The 17,391-nt window shown below is 44.6% G+C and overlaps 3 protein-coding genes across 3 annotated transcripts; 1 reads left to right on the top strand and 2 right to left on the bottom strand.

Annotated features, from left to right (window-relative positions):
- Positions 1 to 1,959: 1,959 nt before the first annotated feature.
- On the bottom strand, positions 1,960 to 4,019 carry LOC143525990 (zona pellucida sperm-binding protein 3-like). The gene is made up of 8 exons (XM_077020500.1): positions 3,322 to 4,019; positions 3,126 to 3,244; positions 2,942 to 3,045; positions 2,694 to 2,871; positions 2,500 to 2,617; positions 2,346 to 2,431; positions 2,177 to 2,268; positions 1,960 to 2,060 (listed from the first exon to the last, which is right to left on the bottom strand). The coding sequence occupies exons 1-8, from the start codon at positions 3,928 to 3,930 to the stop codon at positions 2,002 to 2,004; spliced, it is 1,365 nt and encodes a 454-aa protein (XP_076876615.1). The 5' UTR covers positions 3,931 to 4,019; the 3' UTR covers positions 1,960 to 2,001.
- Positions 4,020 to 4,339: 320 nt separating this feature from the next.
- Positions 4,340 to 6,309, top strand: LOC143525989 (zona pellucida sperm-binding protein 3-like). Its single transcript, XM_077020499.1, has 8 exons — positions 4,340 to 4,946; positions 5,024 to 5,142; positions 5,223 to 5,326; positions 5,397 to 5,574; positions 5,651 to 5,768; positions 5,838 to 5,923; positions 6,001 to 6,092; positions 6,209 to 6,309. Exons 1-8 carry the CDS (start codon positions 4,347 to 4,349, stop codon positions 6,265 to 6,267), a joined length of 1,356 nt encoding a protein of 451 aa, XP_076876614.1. The 5' UTR covers positions 4,340 to 4,346; the 3' UTR covers positions 6,268 to 6,309.
- Positions 6,310 to 9,153: 2,844 nt separating this feature from the next.
- On the bottom strand, positions 9,154 to 17,341 carry vps11 (VPS11 core subunit of CORVET and HOPS complexes). The gene is made up of 16 exons (XM_077020497.1): positions 17,178 to 17,341; positions 16,723 to 16,871; positions 16,450 to 16,585; positions 16,130 to 16,293; positions 15,752 to 15,999; positions 15,317 to 15,518; positions 14,995 to 15,146; positions 14,702 to 14,888; positions 13,944 to 14,087; positions 12,336 to 12,533; positions 11,972 to 12,133; positions 11,614 to 11,747; positions 11,263 to 11,465; positions 10,377 to 10,548; positions 10,063 to 10,285; positions 9,154 to 9,937 (listed from the first exon to the last, which is right to left on the bottom strand). The coding sequence occupies exons 1-16, from the start codon at positions 17,317 to 17,319 to the stop codon at positions 9,770 to 9,772; spliced, it is 2,784 nt and encodes a 927-aa protein (XP_076876612.1). The 5' UTR covers positions 17,320 to 17,341; the 3' UTR covers positions 9,154 to 9,769.
- Between the last annotated feature and the right edge of the window lie 50 nt (positions 17,342 to 17,391).

Below are 17,391 nucleotides of genomic sequence, written 5' to 3'. Positions count from 1 at the left end.
TCTTGTATTAGGTTAACAAATACGAGCCTCTTGTAATTCCAGGACGAAACATGAGAGAACGTGAAGACGTGAAGATTGGGCGTTTTTTAAATAAACAACCATTAAATAATGTGATAAAAAGCGAATTATTTCGAGTATATGTATAAATATTTAACTTAATTATGTTTAACATGCTGGGAAATATTGAAATGGACCTTGAAAGTGACAAGTGCTTTAATTCCACCTTATGAAGGTGTATGAACCCTGAAAACGTGACTTTGTTCATTGCGCTGAAGCGCGGCGCGAAGTTACAAAATTCGAGAGGTGCACGACCTCTCGAACCGACAGCGCGCGAGCCACTCGCGCACACGCGGAGCCACAGCGATTACGTCATTTTCGCCGCGCGGACCCTCAATAGCCCTGAAATAAATGCTCCGGTTTTGTTTTGGTCCGTATCCAGTTAATCAGGAATGAGATTGGGTCCGGACAGGACTGCGTTCGGGTCCGGATCCGGACCGCGGTCCGCCAGTTGAGTACCCCTGATATATATATATATATATATATTTGTAAATATATTTATTTACAGGAAAAATGAAATAATTAAACATAACAGGGAATTTGACTAATGTATATTAAAAGGTTACAGGGTGGGGTGGCGAGGGGCATGCATGATTTAAAGTGCTGTGATTGCAGATGGAGTCTCTGACAACTCTACCAATCTCTATTGTCATGCCATTATGTTGCACGCCTTGTCAGGGGTAACTAAGCCCCTTCAGGCACTGGAACCTGGCCTCGAGGATTCCTAGGGTCATTTCAATTCTTGCCCTGGTTTTGCCGTGGTCCAGGTGCAGGATCTGGTGGATCGACTCAGTGATTGAAGACACATTACATTTATGATACGAGTAAGTGTGTGATGTCAACCTGCCATAATGTTTCGATTGAAGGAAAAACTGCTACTGACGAACCAATTTTCAAACCATCCACGACAGTCAAGTGGACGCAAAATAGAAATACTCAACAGAATATGACCAGTCATAATGTTCATAAAATATTAAAAAAGCAGATGCAAAAGAAAGTGGTAGAGGGCTCTGAACAATTTGCATAGTCTGAACATCCAATCCTACCCATACACATTCCATTTCCATCTCTCTCCTCATGGTCAGTACAAGGCTTTCATAAACATGGATTTTGTCAAATGCAGTTTGTCAAACTCATGTGCCTCCTCTACCTGTTGAAAAGATTAGCAAGGCAGAACAATGAGGCCTGAATTTGTGTTTTACCATATTGTTCCCCCTCTACCAAAAGCACATTTGCATGAATCACTGGTTGATCAGGTCATTAGTATTTTGTCAGCTTTGATGGTCAACCACTGCAGGGAAACACCATACCCATCTAGATACACCAGAGTATCTAGATCCTTGTGCAGAGTAGCTTAATCTAAATCTTTGATGGCACCAATTACTTTCCAGCACAGCAACGTTTGATATTGATCCGACCAAAATTTAGTCAAAAGCTCTGTGTAAACAGTACAGACCCATCCTAGTCCCACTAAGAATAAGGTACACATGCATTCCAGACCAATTTCACAGATTATTCAAGGTGGACTCAAATGGGTAGGTCACTGCTTCATGATCCAAAAACAAAATGACCTTTTCTGGAGCCATAACCCAATATCTGAACTTCATGAAATCTGCAAAATGAGGAAACTGTCCTTTTCATAATATGCACCCCCTCCACCAGCTTCTACCAACCTCATTTCTCACATTGATTTGCGCCATCAAAGCTTGCATGCAGGAGCACAAGTGCAACAATTTCACCTGGTCTTTGAGAGGCAGCCATTTGCGGACAATGTTTACACATCTAAATCTAGCTCAGAATTGGTTATGATCAAGCCAAAAAAAAGTCAAGACCATGGTTTACATCACAGCTGAAGTAAACCTAGGCTAGGCTCAACCCAACTGCACATCAACACAGGACAGCTTGTGTAGTAACAGTACTGGTTTATTTCAAGACATGGGGCAATCAAGCACTCTCCTTAACCACGATGGGACCAAGGATTACTTCCCCTTCCAGCTGTGTACCTGCAAAAAGGGGAAGTGGTTTAGGGTGTGCTTGCAAATCCCCATCACCTCTAGTCCAAACACCCAGACCCTCTCCAAGAAGGATCATGTATTGGCAGAGCATGGCATGCACGTACCTCTTTCCTCAGACAAGTCTCTCCCCTTCCGGAAGTTACAGGTGGTTTCGCAACAGCCGCAAACCTGGTTGGGACCATATGCTGCAGTCCACCTGTGAAGCCAGAATAACCAAGCTTACCAGCTAGGCCTCACCAGTAACCTGCTGGTTTCAGGACCACAGCCACATACCCGTTGCTAGAGAACGAACAAGCTTTGTGCTCAGCATCAGCAGGGTAAGAAGCTGGAGTTGCCTTCATAAAGCACGTGAAGTAGAGCTGGAGACACAGAGGTTAGTTCAGACAGCCAGTCATAGTATTCACCACCCTACCAAACGGTTACATACCAAACCACTGTTGTCCTGCTGAAACTTGAATGCCTCCAACTGAAACCTCAGCTGGTCTGCTTCAGTTTGGGGCAGGAAGTGGGACTGGGAACCTGTGAGCTTGGCATCAATCAGGCACCTGCAATCACTGCGCAGTCAGACCGCAACTACTTGATCTCCAAAGCCACCTCAAAGCCCACAAGGAAGCCACTCACCCATGGTTATCTATAAAGGCATAACTAGGAACTGCATTCACATCAGGAACCACCGTGGCCACACAGGTGTCCAGATACACACGAAGGGGCACGTGGTAGAACTGAATTACAGATGCCTCAACACTGATCACATCATGCAGGAAGTACTGGTTGGAGAGCCTTTCAGATGTCCAGTCATCTGGAGAAGAAACCTCATTAGGTCCAGTTCAGGCACAGATCAGTAGTTCTGGTGTAGCCATGGCACAAACCTGTCATGAGCCTCAGGGAGAAGACAAGCTGTTCCTCAGCAACTTGGGTAGAAGCATATGGGATCCAGGCAGGCATCAGAGCATTGCTGCTTACATTGTGGAGCCTACAAAGCATTTGATGGTCATCAGATTGAACAGAGCCTTCCAAATAATACTGAACAGCACATCTGGTAGGGTCCAATACCTTGGATAGTGACACTCGATGCGAACCACAGCACCAACAGTTCTCACAATAGGAGTGTGTGCAAAATTGTGGGGAACATAGCGGACGTAGAAGACGTAGACCAGCTCATCCTGGGTCATCTGTTATGGAAAACGTAGTGACATTATAACCTGCAGGTTTAAAGTAGCAATGAAGAATTCACTTCATAGACACTCACACTGGTAGTACTGTTGCACTCCTGCAGTGCTGACTGGAACATGAAGACTTGAGCAGCACGGTCCTCCCCACCGACAGCACAGTTTCCCAGGGTGACCTCAGAGGGATTTATCAGCTCACCAGTACCAAACAGGTCCTTCTTGACCTCCACATATATGCCAGTCTCACCACACTCTGCTGCTACACTTGCAGCAGGAACAGGGGGGCTCATCTGAAACTGCATGAATGGATGTCTTGCTGGTGGCTGTGGTTCATTGGGGAAATGCCATGCCACCTGCTTCACAGGTCCCTGCAGCACTTGCTGGGACTGAACATTAGATGTCTGCTGCACAGGTATCTGCACAGGATTCCAAGACTGCTGGCTAAGTGAGGCTTGGGCAGGCCAGGTGGGGTTAGAAACATGGCTCTCCTGAAAAGCCCCTCCAGCAACCACATGCCCCCTCGCTTGTGACTGCTGATGAGGTCGTAGTCCAGTTGGAAGTTGAGATTTGAACACTCCTTGCAGTTGTGCATCAGACAAAGCAAACACAACAAACAACAGCACCACACCAAGCACCACTTTACTCAAACCCATTGTCACTCTACCTAAATGCTCACACATAACAGTCATGGTTCACCATTCCATTTTATACCATAATGGAGGCTTGTTGCTCCACCCCCTTGTAATAAGCTTAACGTCCCTCTGAACCTGGTGATTACTTTACTACTCTTTCACAGCTGACACAAATCAGCACTCCTCACTCCTAAAACAGGTTCTTATACTATATGTTTACATTAACCTTTATAGTTACCATCAGGTTAAAAATCACCAATCAAAAATGAAAGAAAGAATCAAACGTTTTTTAATTAATGGAAGCTCATTAGTGAACGCTCCCCTGTTTTAGGAGTGAGGAGTGCTGATTTGTGTCAGCCGTGAAAGAGTAGTAAAGTAATCACCAGGTTCAGAGGGACGTTAAGCTTATTACAAGGGGGTGGAGCAACAAGCCTCCATTATGGTATAAAATGGAATGGTGAACCATGACTGTTATGTGTGAGCATTTAGGTAGAGTGACAATGGGTTTGAGTAAAGTTGTGCTTGGTGTGGTGCTGTTGTTTGTTGTGTTTGCTTTGTCTGATGCACAACTGCAAGGAGTTTTCAAATCTCAACTTCCAACTGGACTACAACCTCATCAGCAGTCACAAGCAAGGGGGCATGTGGTTGCTGGAGGGGCTTTTCAGGGGAGCCATGTTTCTAACCCCACCTGGCCTGCCCAAGCCTCACTTAGCCAGCAGTCTTGGAATCCTGTGCAGATACCTGTGCAGCAGACATCTAATGTTCAGTCCCAGCAAGTGCTGCAGGGACCTGTGAAGCAGGTGGCATGGCATTTCCCCAATGAACCACAGCCACCAGCAAGACATCCATTCATGCAGTTTCAGATGAGCCCCCCTGTTCCTGCTGCAAGTGTAGCAGCAGAGTGTGGTGAGACTGGCATATATGTGGAGGTCAAGAAGGACCTGTTTGGTACTGGTGAGCTGATAAATCCTTCTGAGGTCACCCTGGGAAACTGTGCTGTCGGTGGGGAGGACCGTGCTGCTCAAGTCTTCATGTTCCAGTCAGCACTGCAGGAGTGCAACAGTACTACCAGTGTGAGTCTCTATGAAGTGAGTTCTTCATTGCTACTTTAAACCTGCAGGCTATAATGTCACTACTTTTTCCATAACAGATGACCCAGGATGAGCTGGTCTACGTCTTCTACGTCCGCTATGTTCCCCACAATTTTGCACACACTCCTATTGTGAGAACTGTTGGTGCTGTGGTTCGCATCGAGTGTCACTATCCAAGGTATTGGACCCTACCAGATGTGCTGTTCAGTATTATTTGGAAGGCTCTGTCCAATCTGATGACCATCAAATGCTTTGCAGGCTCCACAATGTAAGCAGCAATGCTCTGATGCCTGCCTGGATCCCATATGCTTCTACCCAAGTTGCTGAGGAACAGCTCGTCTTCTCCCTGAGGCTCATGACAGGTTTGTGCCATGGCTACACCAGAACTACTGATCTGTGCCTGAACTGGACCTAATGAGGTTTCTTCTCCAGATGACTGGACGTCTGAAAGGCTCTCCAACCAGTACTTCCTGCATGATGTGATCAGTGTTGAGGCATCTGTAATTCAGTTCTACCATGTGCCCCTTCGTGTGTATCTGGACACCTGTGTGGCCACGGTGGTTCCTGATGTGAATGCAGTTCCTAGTTATGCCTTTATAGATAACCATGGGTGAGTGGCTTCCTTGTGGGCTTTGAGGTGGCTTTGGAGATCAAGTAGTTGCGGTCTGACTGCGCAATGATTGCAGGTGCCTGATTGATGCCAAGCTCACAGGTTCCCATTCTCACTTCCTGCCCCAAACTGAAGCAGACCAGCTGAGGTTTCAGTTGGAGGCATTCAAGTTTCAGCAGGACAACAGTGGTTTGGTATGTAACCGTTTGGTAGGGGTGGTGAATACTATGACTGGCTGTCTGAACTAACCTCTGTGTCTCCAGCTCTACTTCACGTGCTTTATGAAGGCAACTCCAGCTTCTTACCCTGCTGATGCTGAGCACAAAGCTTGTTCGTTCTCTAGCAACGGGTATGTGGCTGTGGTCCTGAAACCAGCAGGTTACTGGTGAGGCCTAGCTGGTAAGCTTGGTTATTCTGGCTTCACAGGTGGACTGCAGCATATGGTCCTAACCAGGTTTGCGGCTGTTGCGAAACCACCTGTAACTTCCGGAAGGGGAGAGACTTGTCTGAGGAAAGAGGTACGTGCATGCCATGCTCTGCCAATACATGATCCTTCTTGGAGAGGGTCTGGGTGTTTGGACTAGAGGTGATGAGGATTTGCAAGCACACCCTAAACCACTTCCCCATTTTGCAGGTACACAGCTGGAAGGGGAAGTAATCCTTGGTCCAATCGTGGTTAAGGAGAGTGCTTGATTGCCCCATGTCTTGAAATAAACCAGTACTGTTACTACACAAGCTGTCCTGTGTTGATGTGCAGTTGGGTTGAGCCTAGCCTAGGTTTACTTCAGCTGTGATGTAAACCATGGTCTTGACCTTTTTTGGCTTGATCAAAACCAATTCTGAGCTAGATTTAGATGTGTAAACATTGTCCGCAAATGGCTGCCTCTCAAAGACCAGGTGAAATTGTTGCACTTGTGCTCCTGCATGCAAGCTTTGATGGAAAAAAATCAATGAGAAATGAGGTTGGTAGAAGCTGGTGGAGGGGGTGCATATTATGAAAAGGACCATTTCCTCATCTTGCAGATTTCATGAAGTTCAGATAGTGGGTTATGGCTCCAGAAAGTCATTTTGTTTTTGGATCATGAAGCCATGACCTACCCATTTGAGTCTACCTTGAATAATCTGTGAAGTTGGCCTGGAATGCATGTGTACCTTATTCTTAGTGGGACTAGGATGGGTCTGTACTGTTTACATGGAGCTTTTGACTAAATTTTGGTCGGATCAATATCAAACGTTGCTGTGCTGGAAAGTAATTGGTGCCGTCTAAGATTTAGATTGTGCTACTCTGCACAAGGATCTAGATACTCTGGTGTATCTAGATGGGTATGGTGTTTCTCTGCAGTGGTTGACCATCAAAGCTGACAAAATACTAATGACCTGATCAACCAGTGATTCATGCAAATGTGCTTTTGGTAGAGGGAGAACAATATGGTAAAACACAAATTCAGACCTCATTGTTCTGCCTTGCTAATCTTTTCAACAGGTAGAGGAGGCACATGAGTTTGACAAACTGCATTTGACAAAATCCATGTTTATGAAAGCCTTGTACTGACCATGAGGAGAGAGATGGAAATTAAATGTGTATGGGTAGGATTCACAATCTAGGCTGTCCAGACTGCAAATTGTTCAGAGCCCTGTACCACAATTTTTGCTTGTTTTATATTTTATGAACATTAACAACTTTTTTTTTTTTTATCCAATTAAGTTTTTTAATTGGTTCATGTGAGTAGCAATTTTTCCTTCAATCGAAACTTTATGGCACGTTGACATCACACATTTACTCGTATCACAAAAATGTCAGTTATTGAGAAATAAAAAAGGTCACGTTACAAGTCGATCCACCAAACGATTTCTTGATTTTGGGGAATCAGTGGGGTATTGCAGAAAGCGGATTAAATGTCTAACTCTGGGTATGTTACCTCTAAGTTCCCTAAAACTAATTGAAATAATGAGGCTCCCAGTCTTTGATTTATGTTAAATGCATTGAAGCACATTGACATCTGTGGGCCTACCAAACGATGAAATACTAATTGATTATGGGCTGACTTGAGGACTTGGTGCTCTTTAGAGTCTTGACATTTTGGGTTTCAACATCTACAAAGCTCTCTGCAGTTTATTAAACATTTTTCTTCTTGTGTACATCTTTCATTGAACCTACAATATCTCAATTACTCTACACAGAAATTTATCGTGTCCCAGGTAGTAATTTTACCACCCACCTGTGTTAACTCTAAATTTCTGGAAATGTTATGTCTGTTTCAACTCCTGTGTATTCTGTTTTGGAAGCCCCACCTCCTAATTTTGCCTTTAGTTCATTAGCCAGTGTTTTCTTTGAGACTTTGACTTCGATAGGTGTGTCGCTCATACTCTTGAATTTCATAAGCAGTTACTGTTTTTGTGATGTCTTAATGTGATATTTTGTTCATTCTGTGTGTCTGTCCCTCAGTTAAATCTATTTTCCTTGTTCCCGGTTATCTTTTCCCTTCCCCATCTAGTTTGACTGTCTCCATTGTATTTTAACTGATAATGACGACACCAATCATATCATCTATTTTTAAATAAGACACATCTTATTTCTTCTGTATTTAAATGTCTTCCTTATTAAACTTATGACACATATCCCTTTAGTTTTAAGCAGCAGGTTAGTTCAAGATTAAAAAAACTTTTCATGCCTGAAAGGCAATCGAGGGTGGTGTCTGTACCGCTTCTGAATACAATAGATATCAAAAACATTTGTGACTCCTTGATTGAGTAATTTTCACACTTATGCTATCCAGCAGAACACTTAATATTCCCAGCTCACATGAATGGTTAGATTCTCACCTGTGCATTAGGTGCTGGCCCACAAGAGTCCTGACTACAAGTAGTTTCTATCTTCCCAGACATGTCCAGCCACAGTACCTCATGTACTTTCATGACCCCTCAGAGACACACATACATGGAATGTAGAGCTATGGTAATTTAAAGATGATAGTTATTTAAATTATTTTAATATAGTTATGATCAAAAGGCCAGAATGTTTAAAATATCCAGAAAGATGAATAGTCCTACATGCATGTACTGATACCGTTATAAAAATTACAGATATATTGCAGGTGCTCACATCTGTTTTAGACCCTTTTACCGCTCTGACGTTATCTCGTGCTGGATTCACTGCAGCCAGACATTGGAGATTCGCATTCGTGAATGTCAAATTGCCCGTAACTTTTCTTTTAATTCGTTGCTGCCAACTGGGGTGGCGGTGGCAGCAAATGCCACCCTATGCCACCCCAGTAGATCCGCCTGTGTGTGTGACCAGACAAAAGGCCAGACATGAGACGTCTACCCTACCACGTTAAACACCAAATGAGGACAGGTGTGGGGTGCGTCAGGTCCGAAGAGACACTGGAAAGATTTAAATAACCCCAACTTCGTCTTGTTTAAAGGTGCAAGTCCACAAATTGTTGCAATTTCAATGCCACAATCCCATCAACTACATTAATTTGCATGGAATAAGAATGAACTCAATGGAATCAATCAGTTCTGCTACAAAGGGTGTGTGTACCTTCCCCCCAGAGCAAGCACAAGTGTAGCCGTTAACCGTGTTGCAGTATTTTTTATTATGAGGTTATTATTGTAACAGAGTTCATATAGGAGCTACTGTGCACATCACAATGATGGATTTAAACAACATGCACAACAGCTATGTCAATGTTTCATAACCTATTACTTAATGCTAAAGATTCAAAAAGCAAAGCATACAATAACCACAGTTTTAGATTTGTTATATTCACAGTTCATTTACAGACATGACGTAGCCTACTCCAGGTTGAAGTTGTAGCCAGATTTGCCTTCTCCAAGTCTGCATGTACTTAATTCTCTAGGGTGGAGAATAAACCATCACCACATGGGAATGATTTTAAGTGAGATGCAGTAGCGGAGGTGTGCAACGCTGTGCCACACGTGTTCATTAATTACAAACAACTTTTAAGAAGCTATATCTTAAAAATATCCAACCTATGCCTGTAGGATCCATTTACTGACATACAGGTACAAAACAGAACACACATCTGAGAATATGTAGTATTAACACTGCCTTGCAATAAGAATTGTATTAAATATTAATTAGGACATGAAAAGAGAAAAACTGCATGGAGCTTATATGCTACTTTGAGAAGATCAGTGTAAATTAGGGTTTGGTATAAATGCCTGGTTTTCAGGCATTTCTTTTGGTGTGTATGAGCAGGTCTCTCTGTAGATCAGCCTCCAAACTGCCGGGGCCTGCCTTGCCCCCAGGGGGGTCCGTTATCAGAGTAAGTTTATTAAACACACCCCGGCCAAAGTAGTCCGCCACCACCGAGAAGCCATCGTTGGAGCTCCTCAACTGTAAAAAAAAAGAGCGAAGTGAGAGATGAATCATCACTGCGGCTGGTACAGTCACAGTTTCAACAGCGCACCAGCGCGCATGGCTTGCGTCAGACGGGAGGCGACGTCTCCCCCTCACCGCACCTGTGTGTTGAAGTGATCGTGCAGGTCTCGCTTCTGGTCCTGCGCACGGAGCATGTCCATCACCTTCCTGTTGTCTGGCGTGCAGGTGGGGCACTCGGCCTCACTCTCAGCGTAGCTCTCAAAGCAGTGCTGGTGGAACGAGTGTCCGCACAGGAAGTGCACCGAAGGCAGCTCCAGTGGGCTGCTGCACATGCTGCACTTGGTCTTCTGGAAGATCTTTGCGCTGCAGGAGTGACCATACGTAGCATATGAAGCCAAATAGTTATTACGGTTCTTTGAATGGTCCTCCCACAGTTACTGTGGCGTGGCATTACCTGGTGCGAAGTTCCTGGATCTCGGAGCGGAGGTGTGCCGTCTCCTCGCGGTACTGACGGACCTTTCGTTCGTCCTCCTCGATTTGTTGACTCTCCCTCTGCAGTTTGTTAACCAGGTAGTCTTTAATCACCGAGAGGGTCGCTGTTGAGTTATGAGCCAACGTCTGCACCACTGAAACAATGAAAGCCAATCAACCTGTACGTCATATACAGGTACATCAGACAGACTTCATAAAGCAAACATTACCATAAGTCAAACTGTGATCTACAAGCTTGGAATAATAAACAAGATTACTTCTTGCTCCAGTATCATTAATTATGTAACATTGGACCAGAACAAGGTGTTAAATATCAGAAAACACACAACTTCAGTTATGTTGAGGGTGGGCTTCTGTTATGTTTAATCTGTACGACTGCCTTTTTTTTGGAGTTTTCAGTTGATATTCTTCTATTTTTTAAGTTAAACTCACAATAAATCACTAATGTTTTAGAAAAGTCCTTGCATGCCGTCATATACATTCATGTACAGTTTTAGTATTTATTTGTGTTACATGGTGATTTGCAAATAAACACCAAAGAAATGTAGATTTCTCAGGTCGCTTCAAAATACTGCTTACAATAGACAGCAGCTAACGACATTTAAGAAAACATTTTTGTACATGGAGATCACTATCTGATCAGTTTAAAATAAAAAAAACCACACACATACAACGTGCAAATTTGGAAATCTGGTGCGTGTGTTTTGCATTCGGAGGTGTGAAAACATTTAGCGACCTGTGAAATCTTCAAGCCGACGTGTGAAATCTTCAAGCCACCATGTGCATCCCCTCGCACGTCCAGATGCACTACACGGTCCCCTTACAACACGCAAAGCTACTTAACGTACCTAGGAGAGGGGGCATGAGGTTATACTGGTCGATGTGCTGCAGGACCTCACTGATGTAGGCTTTGCAGTCTTCCTCTTTTCGTGCAAAGTAGCCCAGCGCCTGTTCCCACAAACAGACCTCCTGATCGCCATAGCGCTTGCATGCCTCCACCACCTCCGGGTATTCCTCATTCTGCATATGGTAGTGCATGATCTGCTGGTACCTGCACAAACATCAAATAAAACCTCACACACCTAAAGTCAGTCATTGGTAATCAGTGGTGGGATTTCATGACCTAGAGAAACAGTCACCATTACACACAGCTCCTACACACAGCAGGGAAAGCATCAGACGGGTGTGCAAGTACTCACAGTTTGCCCTTCTCATAAAGATACAGCACTCCCTCTTTAAAACTGTGCATTTGGCAGAGCACCAGAGCCTTATCAAACACAGTGTTGTCACTCCTTAAGAGTGACAATGCTGCCTCCTGCAGGACATTCTTCTTCTGTACAAAAGAACAAAAGGTGGTGACATATCTTTACAAAAATTGCTAAAATGTAAAATAACGTATTTATTGTATAAAATACCTTGCTAATTTTATGCATTTCCTTAATGAATTACCTTAATTTGTCAGTTAATAATGGCTGCAGTTGAAGGAAAAAAAAATCTCCTGATGTATTGGTTATTACTGTAAAGTGGTGACTATTGGTAATTTTTTGCACTGTTTACCTCAGGATCCTTTTCATGGGCCCAGTCCTGCAGACACAGTTCCAGTAGTGTATCGTAAACACCTTGTGGTGAAAGTGGCTCCACCTCGATCATGTGCTCCAGGAACGCACGGAGCTCTCGAGGATTATTGGCAAAGATTGGGATAAACTCTTCCGAGTTGGCCTGTGAAACAGTAATACAGTGGAGCATGACGAAGGCTATTTATTTTCTTTTTGACATCTTGGCTGTGGAAACCCTAATCGCTGCTTAGAGCCAGGATTGTTTCCTCAAGAGCAAAGATGACGCACTTCTTTGATGGAACAAACAACACACAACACGTTTTGATCCAAGTATTAGCACCGCAGGAGACCACGGCTGAGCTCACCTTATTCACAGCCATGCGGTCCAGACTGCTGCGGTCCCCCGAGTCCTGGCTGGGCTGGTATGTGGTGCAGAGCCTCTTCAGAAGCACAGTGGTGCTCTCAGGGACATGGTGCATGAGGGTTTTCCCATAGTGTTTCATATTGGTCTCAGCCTGCTCGAACGGCAGTCGCCCGATGTAGCGCAGAGCCTCCTGGTAGTTCTGCACACGGCAGGACAAGGAGACACAGATTATACATTTTCAACATTCCTAATATTCCAGTATTTAGAAATGTTCCAGTATTATATTAGTTTAAAATGTAACTTTTCACAATGATTTGTTTACTAATTAAATACATTGTAAATGCTTTCAGAGTATTTATAAAGGCAAATGTGACTGACATCCTTCAAGTAGACTTTTTATACTTCAAAAATACTTTTATTGTCCTTCCTGGGAAAATGTTTTGCTACAGCAGCAGAATTAGCAGTACACTGAATGATGAGAGAAAGCATTACACAGACAATTTCAAAATGTGTAAAATATAAATGAACTGTAAAAATATAAAGATAAATGTCCATTATAAAAAATAAACAACTAATACAGAAAGGTCAAGATGAGATGAAGGCTAATAAAAGAGAGATCAGTATGAGAAACCAGCTAATAAAGAGAGATCAGGATGAGATAACGGCTAATAAAGAAAGATCAAGATGAGATAATGGCTAATAAAGAGAGATCAGGATGAGGATTTGCCATTATGCTCACTATATAGCTTCAATGTGTCCAATGTTACAGCATTCCACATCAACTTGACCGCATACGTGTAACCCTGGGAAGAGCTGCGGGGCATACGTGTAACCCTGGGAAGAGCTGCAGGGCATACGTGTAACCCTGGGAAGAGCTGCGGGGCATACGTGTAACCCGGGGAAGAGCTGCGGGGCATACGTGTAACCCGGGGAAGAGCTGCGGGGCATACGTGTAACCCTGGGAAGAGCTGCGGGGCATACGTGTAACCCTGGGAAGAGCTGCGGGGCATACGTGTAACCCTGGGAAGAGCTGCGGGGCATACGTGTAACCCTGGGAAGAGCTGCGGGGCATACGTGTAACCCTGGGAAGAGCTGCGGGGCATACGTGTAACCCTGGGAAGAGCTGCAGGGCATACGTGTAACCCTGGGAAGAGCTGCGGGGCATACGTGTAACCCGGGGAAGAGCTGCGGGGCATACGTGTAACCCTGGGAAGAGCTGCGGGGCATACGTGTAACCCTGGGAAGAGCTGCGGGGCATACGTGTAACCCTGGGAAGAGCTGCAGGGCATACGTGTAACCCTGGGAAGAGCTGCGGGGCATACGTGTAACCCGGGGAAGAGCTGCGGGGCATACGTGTAACCCGGGGAAGAGCTGCAGGGCATACGTGTAACCCTGGGAAGAGCTGCGGGGCATACGTGTAACCCTGGGAAGAGCTGCGGGGCATACGTGTAACCCTGGGAAGAGCTGCGGGGCATACGTGTAACCCTGGGAAGAGCTGCGGGGCATACGTGTAACCCTGGGAAGAGCTGCGGGGCATACGTGTAACCCTGGGAAGAGCTGCGGGGCATACGTGTAACCCTGGGAAGAGCTGCAGGAGAGATTCCCTCACCTTTAGGTCCTCCAGCTGGATCTTCAGGTACCACTCATGGTGTGCATGTTTCTCTGCGAGGAAGACAGCATGGCTATGGTAACCAGCTTGGCGCAGCACCTTTATGGCGATCTCCACATCAAAATGCACCTCCGTTTCACTGCTCTGGAGAAAACAGGAGAACAGAGTCTGTCATCAACCGTTCCAGTTGGCTCTCTCAATCTTGAGCACAACAGTTATTAGCTGGCAGTGTTTCCTCCATGATATTGTATATTATTTTAATTATTCAAAATGAGGTGGATTGCCCAGATTTTATATAAAAACCAAATGGGATTCACTATCCCAACAGTCATACTGAAGCCTCGCCATTACACACAAACAGGTGTGATGTCTAGTCTATAACAGAGTGCCAAAGGTGTGGCCACAGCAATCCAGGGCTGGAACTCCAAGAGCCTGTGTTTGCCTGCAGGAGGGTGGGTGTCTTAGGTGAACTCTGCCAAATCGTTTAAGTGTTCAGATGTTAACAACAACAACAACAAAAACAAGCACCATCTTGGAAAGAGGAAGCACGGGTTAACCCAAAACGTCCCAGGTCTTTAGGTATTATAACACAGGGAGGCCCAGAGAATTTGAGGGAATTTGCACAGGAGGAGATTTTTGGTTCATACAAACATGTACACAAAAAAAATTTGGTTCAGTTTTTATACCACGGCACACCAAAGGCCAAACACCTCAGTTCTCAATGTCTGCCTAACCCTAGCCCTAATCCTGTGACGGACCTTAATAAACTCCTCCAGCTTGGAGCTGTCCTTCAACTTGGTGTAGCAGTTGAGCAGAAGTGTGGTATGATCCGCGTTGGCCAGGGACTGCCTGTGGAGAGCCTGGAGGTATGCAGTCAAGTTGTGTATTCTCTGAGCGTCCAAGAACTTCCGGATGACATACGAGGGTTCGAGTTTCCCAATAGTCCTACATGAGACCACAGGTGTGTTTTACATTAACAGTGTAATTAACAAAATGTTCAGTAACAAAAACAGTGTAGAATACAGCTCCTCCAGATGAGTAGAGTTCTTACCGAATATACTGTTGAATGGCACCATCATGATCTCCTTTAATATAAAGATGATCTCCATATTGCCTGAATATCTCAGACAGACCATCGTTGTCCAGATGCTGGCTCTTTGCAAGGTTAATCGCCATTACAAACAGGTTCTTCTTAAACAGCATCTACATGAATGAACAGTTTTTCCAAACTTTATTAATAGTGCTGCTAGTAAAGCCTAACTATCATTATGATACGCAATTTAAAGTTCTCAAAACAGTGTTTAAATAAAATTATGGCAGCTATAAAAAAACACTCCGTAATGATATCTACAGAATGATTAACAACAAATAACCTCTAATTTAGTCTGTGTGTCCTTTTCTTGCAGCATAAACATCTTGCCATCTCTCGTCAGGATGTAAAAGGAGCCCCATTCTGCCAGGATGTCTATGATGTCATCAAAAGCAGCACTGTAGGCGATGAACTTATTGTCCAGGTCATAAATCGTCAAGACCTGCTTTTCTGTTGGAGAAGTCTCTCTACTCCCAAAACCAGATCTGTGCCACAGAGAGAATAACAGCACAGGAGGATCATGTGTTTCTAGTATTTAGAAAAGTTCTATTAATGGCCATTACCATTAAATATTCTGAAATAGCTGTGTCAGCATGAGGAACTCTACAACTTAAACACGTTTACATTTCAGCAACTGAGCTAATCTAAAATGATCAGTAAGTACTACGTTGTTTCTGAATCGTAACTATGCAGTGAGTGTTATACGAGTGACGCCTACTTGTTGGGTGATTTGGTGTCTCGAGTGAGCAACAGCAAATAACCCCGGTGCCAGTGCACCAAGATCTTATGTCCATCAAAGGCAAAGCAGGGTCCCCTTTCATCGGGCTGGTAGAGATAAACACACTCATCTCCCGCCACGATGAACTGAGAGTCCTGGGAGGGGTCCGTGAGGGCAGAGCAGCGCAGACCACAGCCGTGCGTGTCCAGCTCCAGACGAGGATACTCCTTCACGGACAACGTGTAACACTGGCAACATGGTGCGGAAAGAAGAGCTGATTAGAATGACACACTCCTGCTCTACAATCATTATCATTTTACAGAGAGACTGGGGGGAGACAGGCAAGCGTTGGTGTTTCATTAAACAGTGACCACACACCTGCACTTTCTCCAGGGTGACTACAAACAGGTGAGTGACCTTCCCTGCCTGGCGGAAAGCCAGGCCTGTGACAGGAGAAGTCCCCTCGTGAAGGGTTAGTGTTTTACTGTGCCGGTCTCTTGTGATGTCACCTTTAGTCAAAACTACACTGCCATCTGTGAAGCCTGAAAAAACACCATTATGAAGAATTAAACTAACTTGTTAATACACACACACACAAAGAGTATAATGAAATATCAACACGTCATAGGAGAGAGAGAGAGAGAGAGAGAGAGTGAGAGAGAGAGAGAGAGAGAGAGAGAGAGGGAGGCCACACACACCTATAGCCATGAAGTTCAGGTTCTCGTGTACACTAAGACAAGACACTTCTGTGGGTTTGTTCCCAGGAATCGCAGGGAATATCCGCGTGCACAGAGGACTTCCACTGTCCCTTTTATCCGTGTTCCATACTTTGACCTGCCGGTATTCGTTTAAATTAGATCCTTAATCCCAATACCAAAAATGAATAAATCTCACGTTATTGTCAGAGAATGCAGTAACTAAATTCAGGTTCTCCAGCCACGAAATGCGGGTTTCCGTGGCGGGGCGCCTACCAGCGGGTTGATGCCGTGCTCGTCCTGCCCCACCGACACCAGGATGCTGTGCTGCTTCAGCTGGAACAGGTGCGTCACGCGCAGCTTGTACGCTTGGAACGAGGTCAGCTGGAGCGCGCGCGATAAAAACCAGATCTGACCTTCCATATGTGAGCACTGCGAGTTAAGAACATCACAAACCAACCGACCACTTCAACATTATTAGTGTTGCTTCGAAGATCTAAACACTGTTAGGCCAACTGTTCGCCAATCTGTCCTTTGCTAAACCCACCACAAACCAACGGTTATAGTATAACAACTTAAAATGGAACAAATAGGTCAGGAAGCAAGCGTATCATGCATTAAATTAAAGTTGCCTTTTGGTGTCAAATGCTTAATAAACTGTAGGTAGCTAACTGATCCTAGCTTCTCAACCACAAGCCAAGGTTTCAAGGAATTCTGCATTGCAAGGATATCTCCGAGAACAACATGTCCCCGGCCTGAATCACAAGTCGATATGCCAGTCGGCAAAACGAAGTTTTTCCCATTCTCGGTCGGATCCTTCACCGTTTCTCTGTCAAAAAAGACAAATCGTCTCCACTGCAAGAACGCAGCCATTTTCTCACAAACTCCTGTTCAACAAAATCACGTGACTCGTGTTATAGTCATGTGAACTCTGTTATGTTCGCT

The sequence above is a fragment of the Brachyhypopomus gauderio genome, chromosome 10 (assembly GCF_052324685.1).
Source record: "Brachyhypopomus gauderio isolate BG-103 chromosome 10, BGAUD_0.2, whole genome shotgun sequence".
Lineage (NCBI taxonomy): Eukaryota > Metazoa > Chordata > Actinopteri > Gymnotiformes > Hypopomidae > Brachyhypopomus > Brachyhypopomus gauderio.
This window is presented reverse-complemented; position numbering and strand designations above follow the sequence as displayed.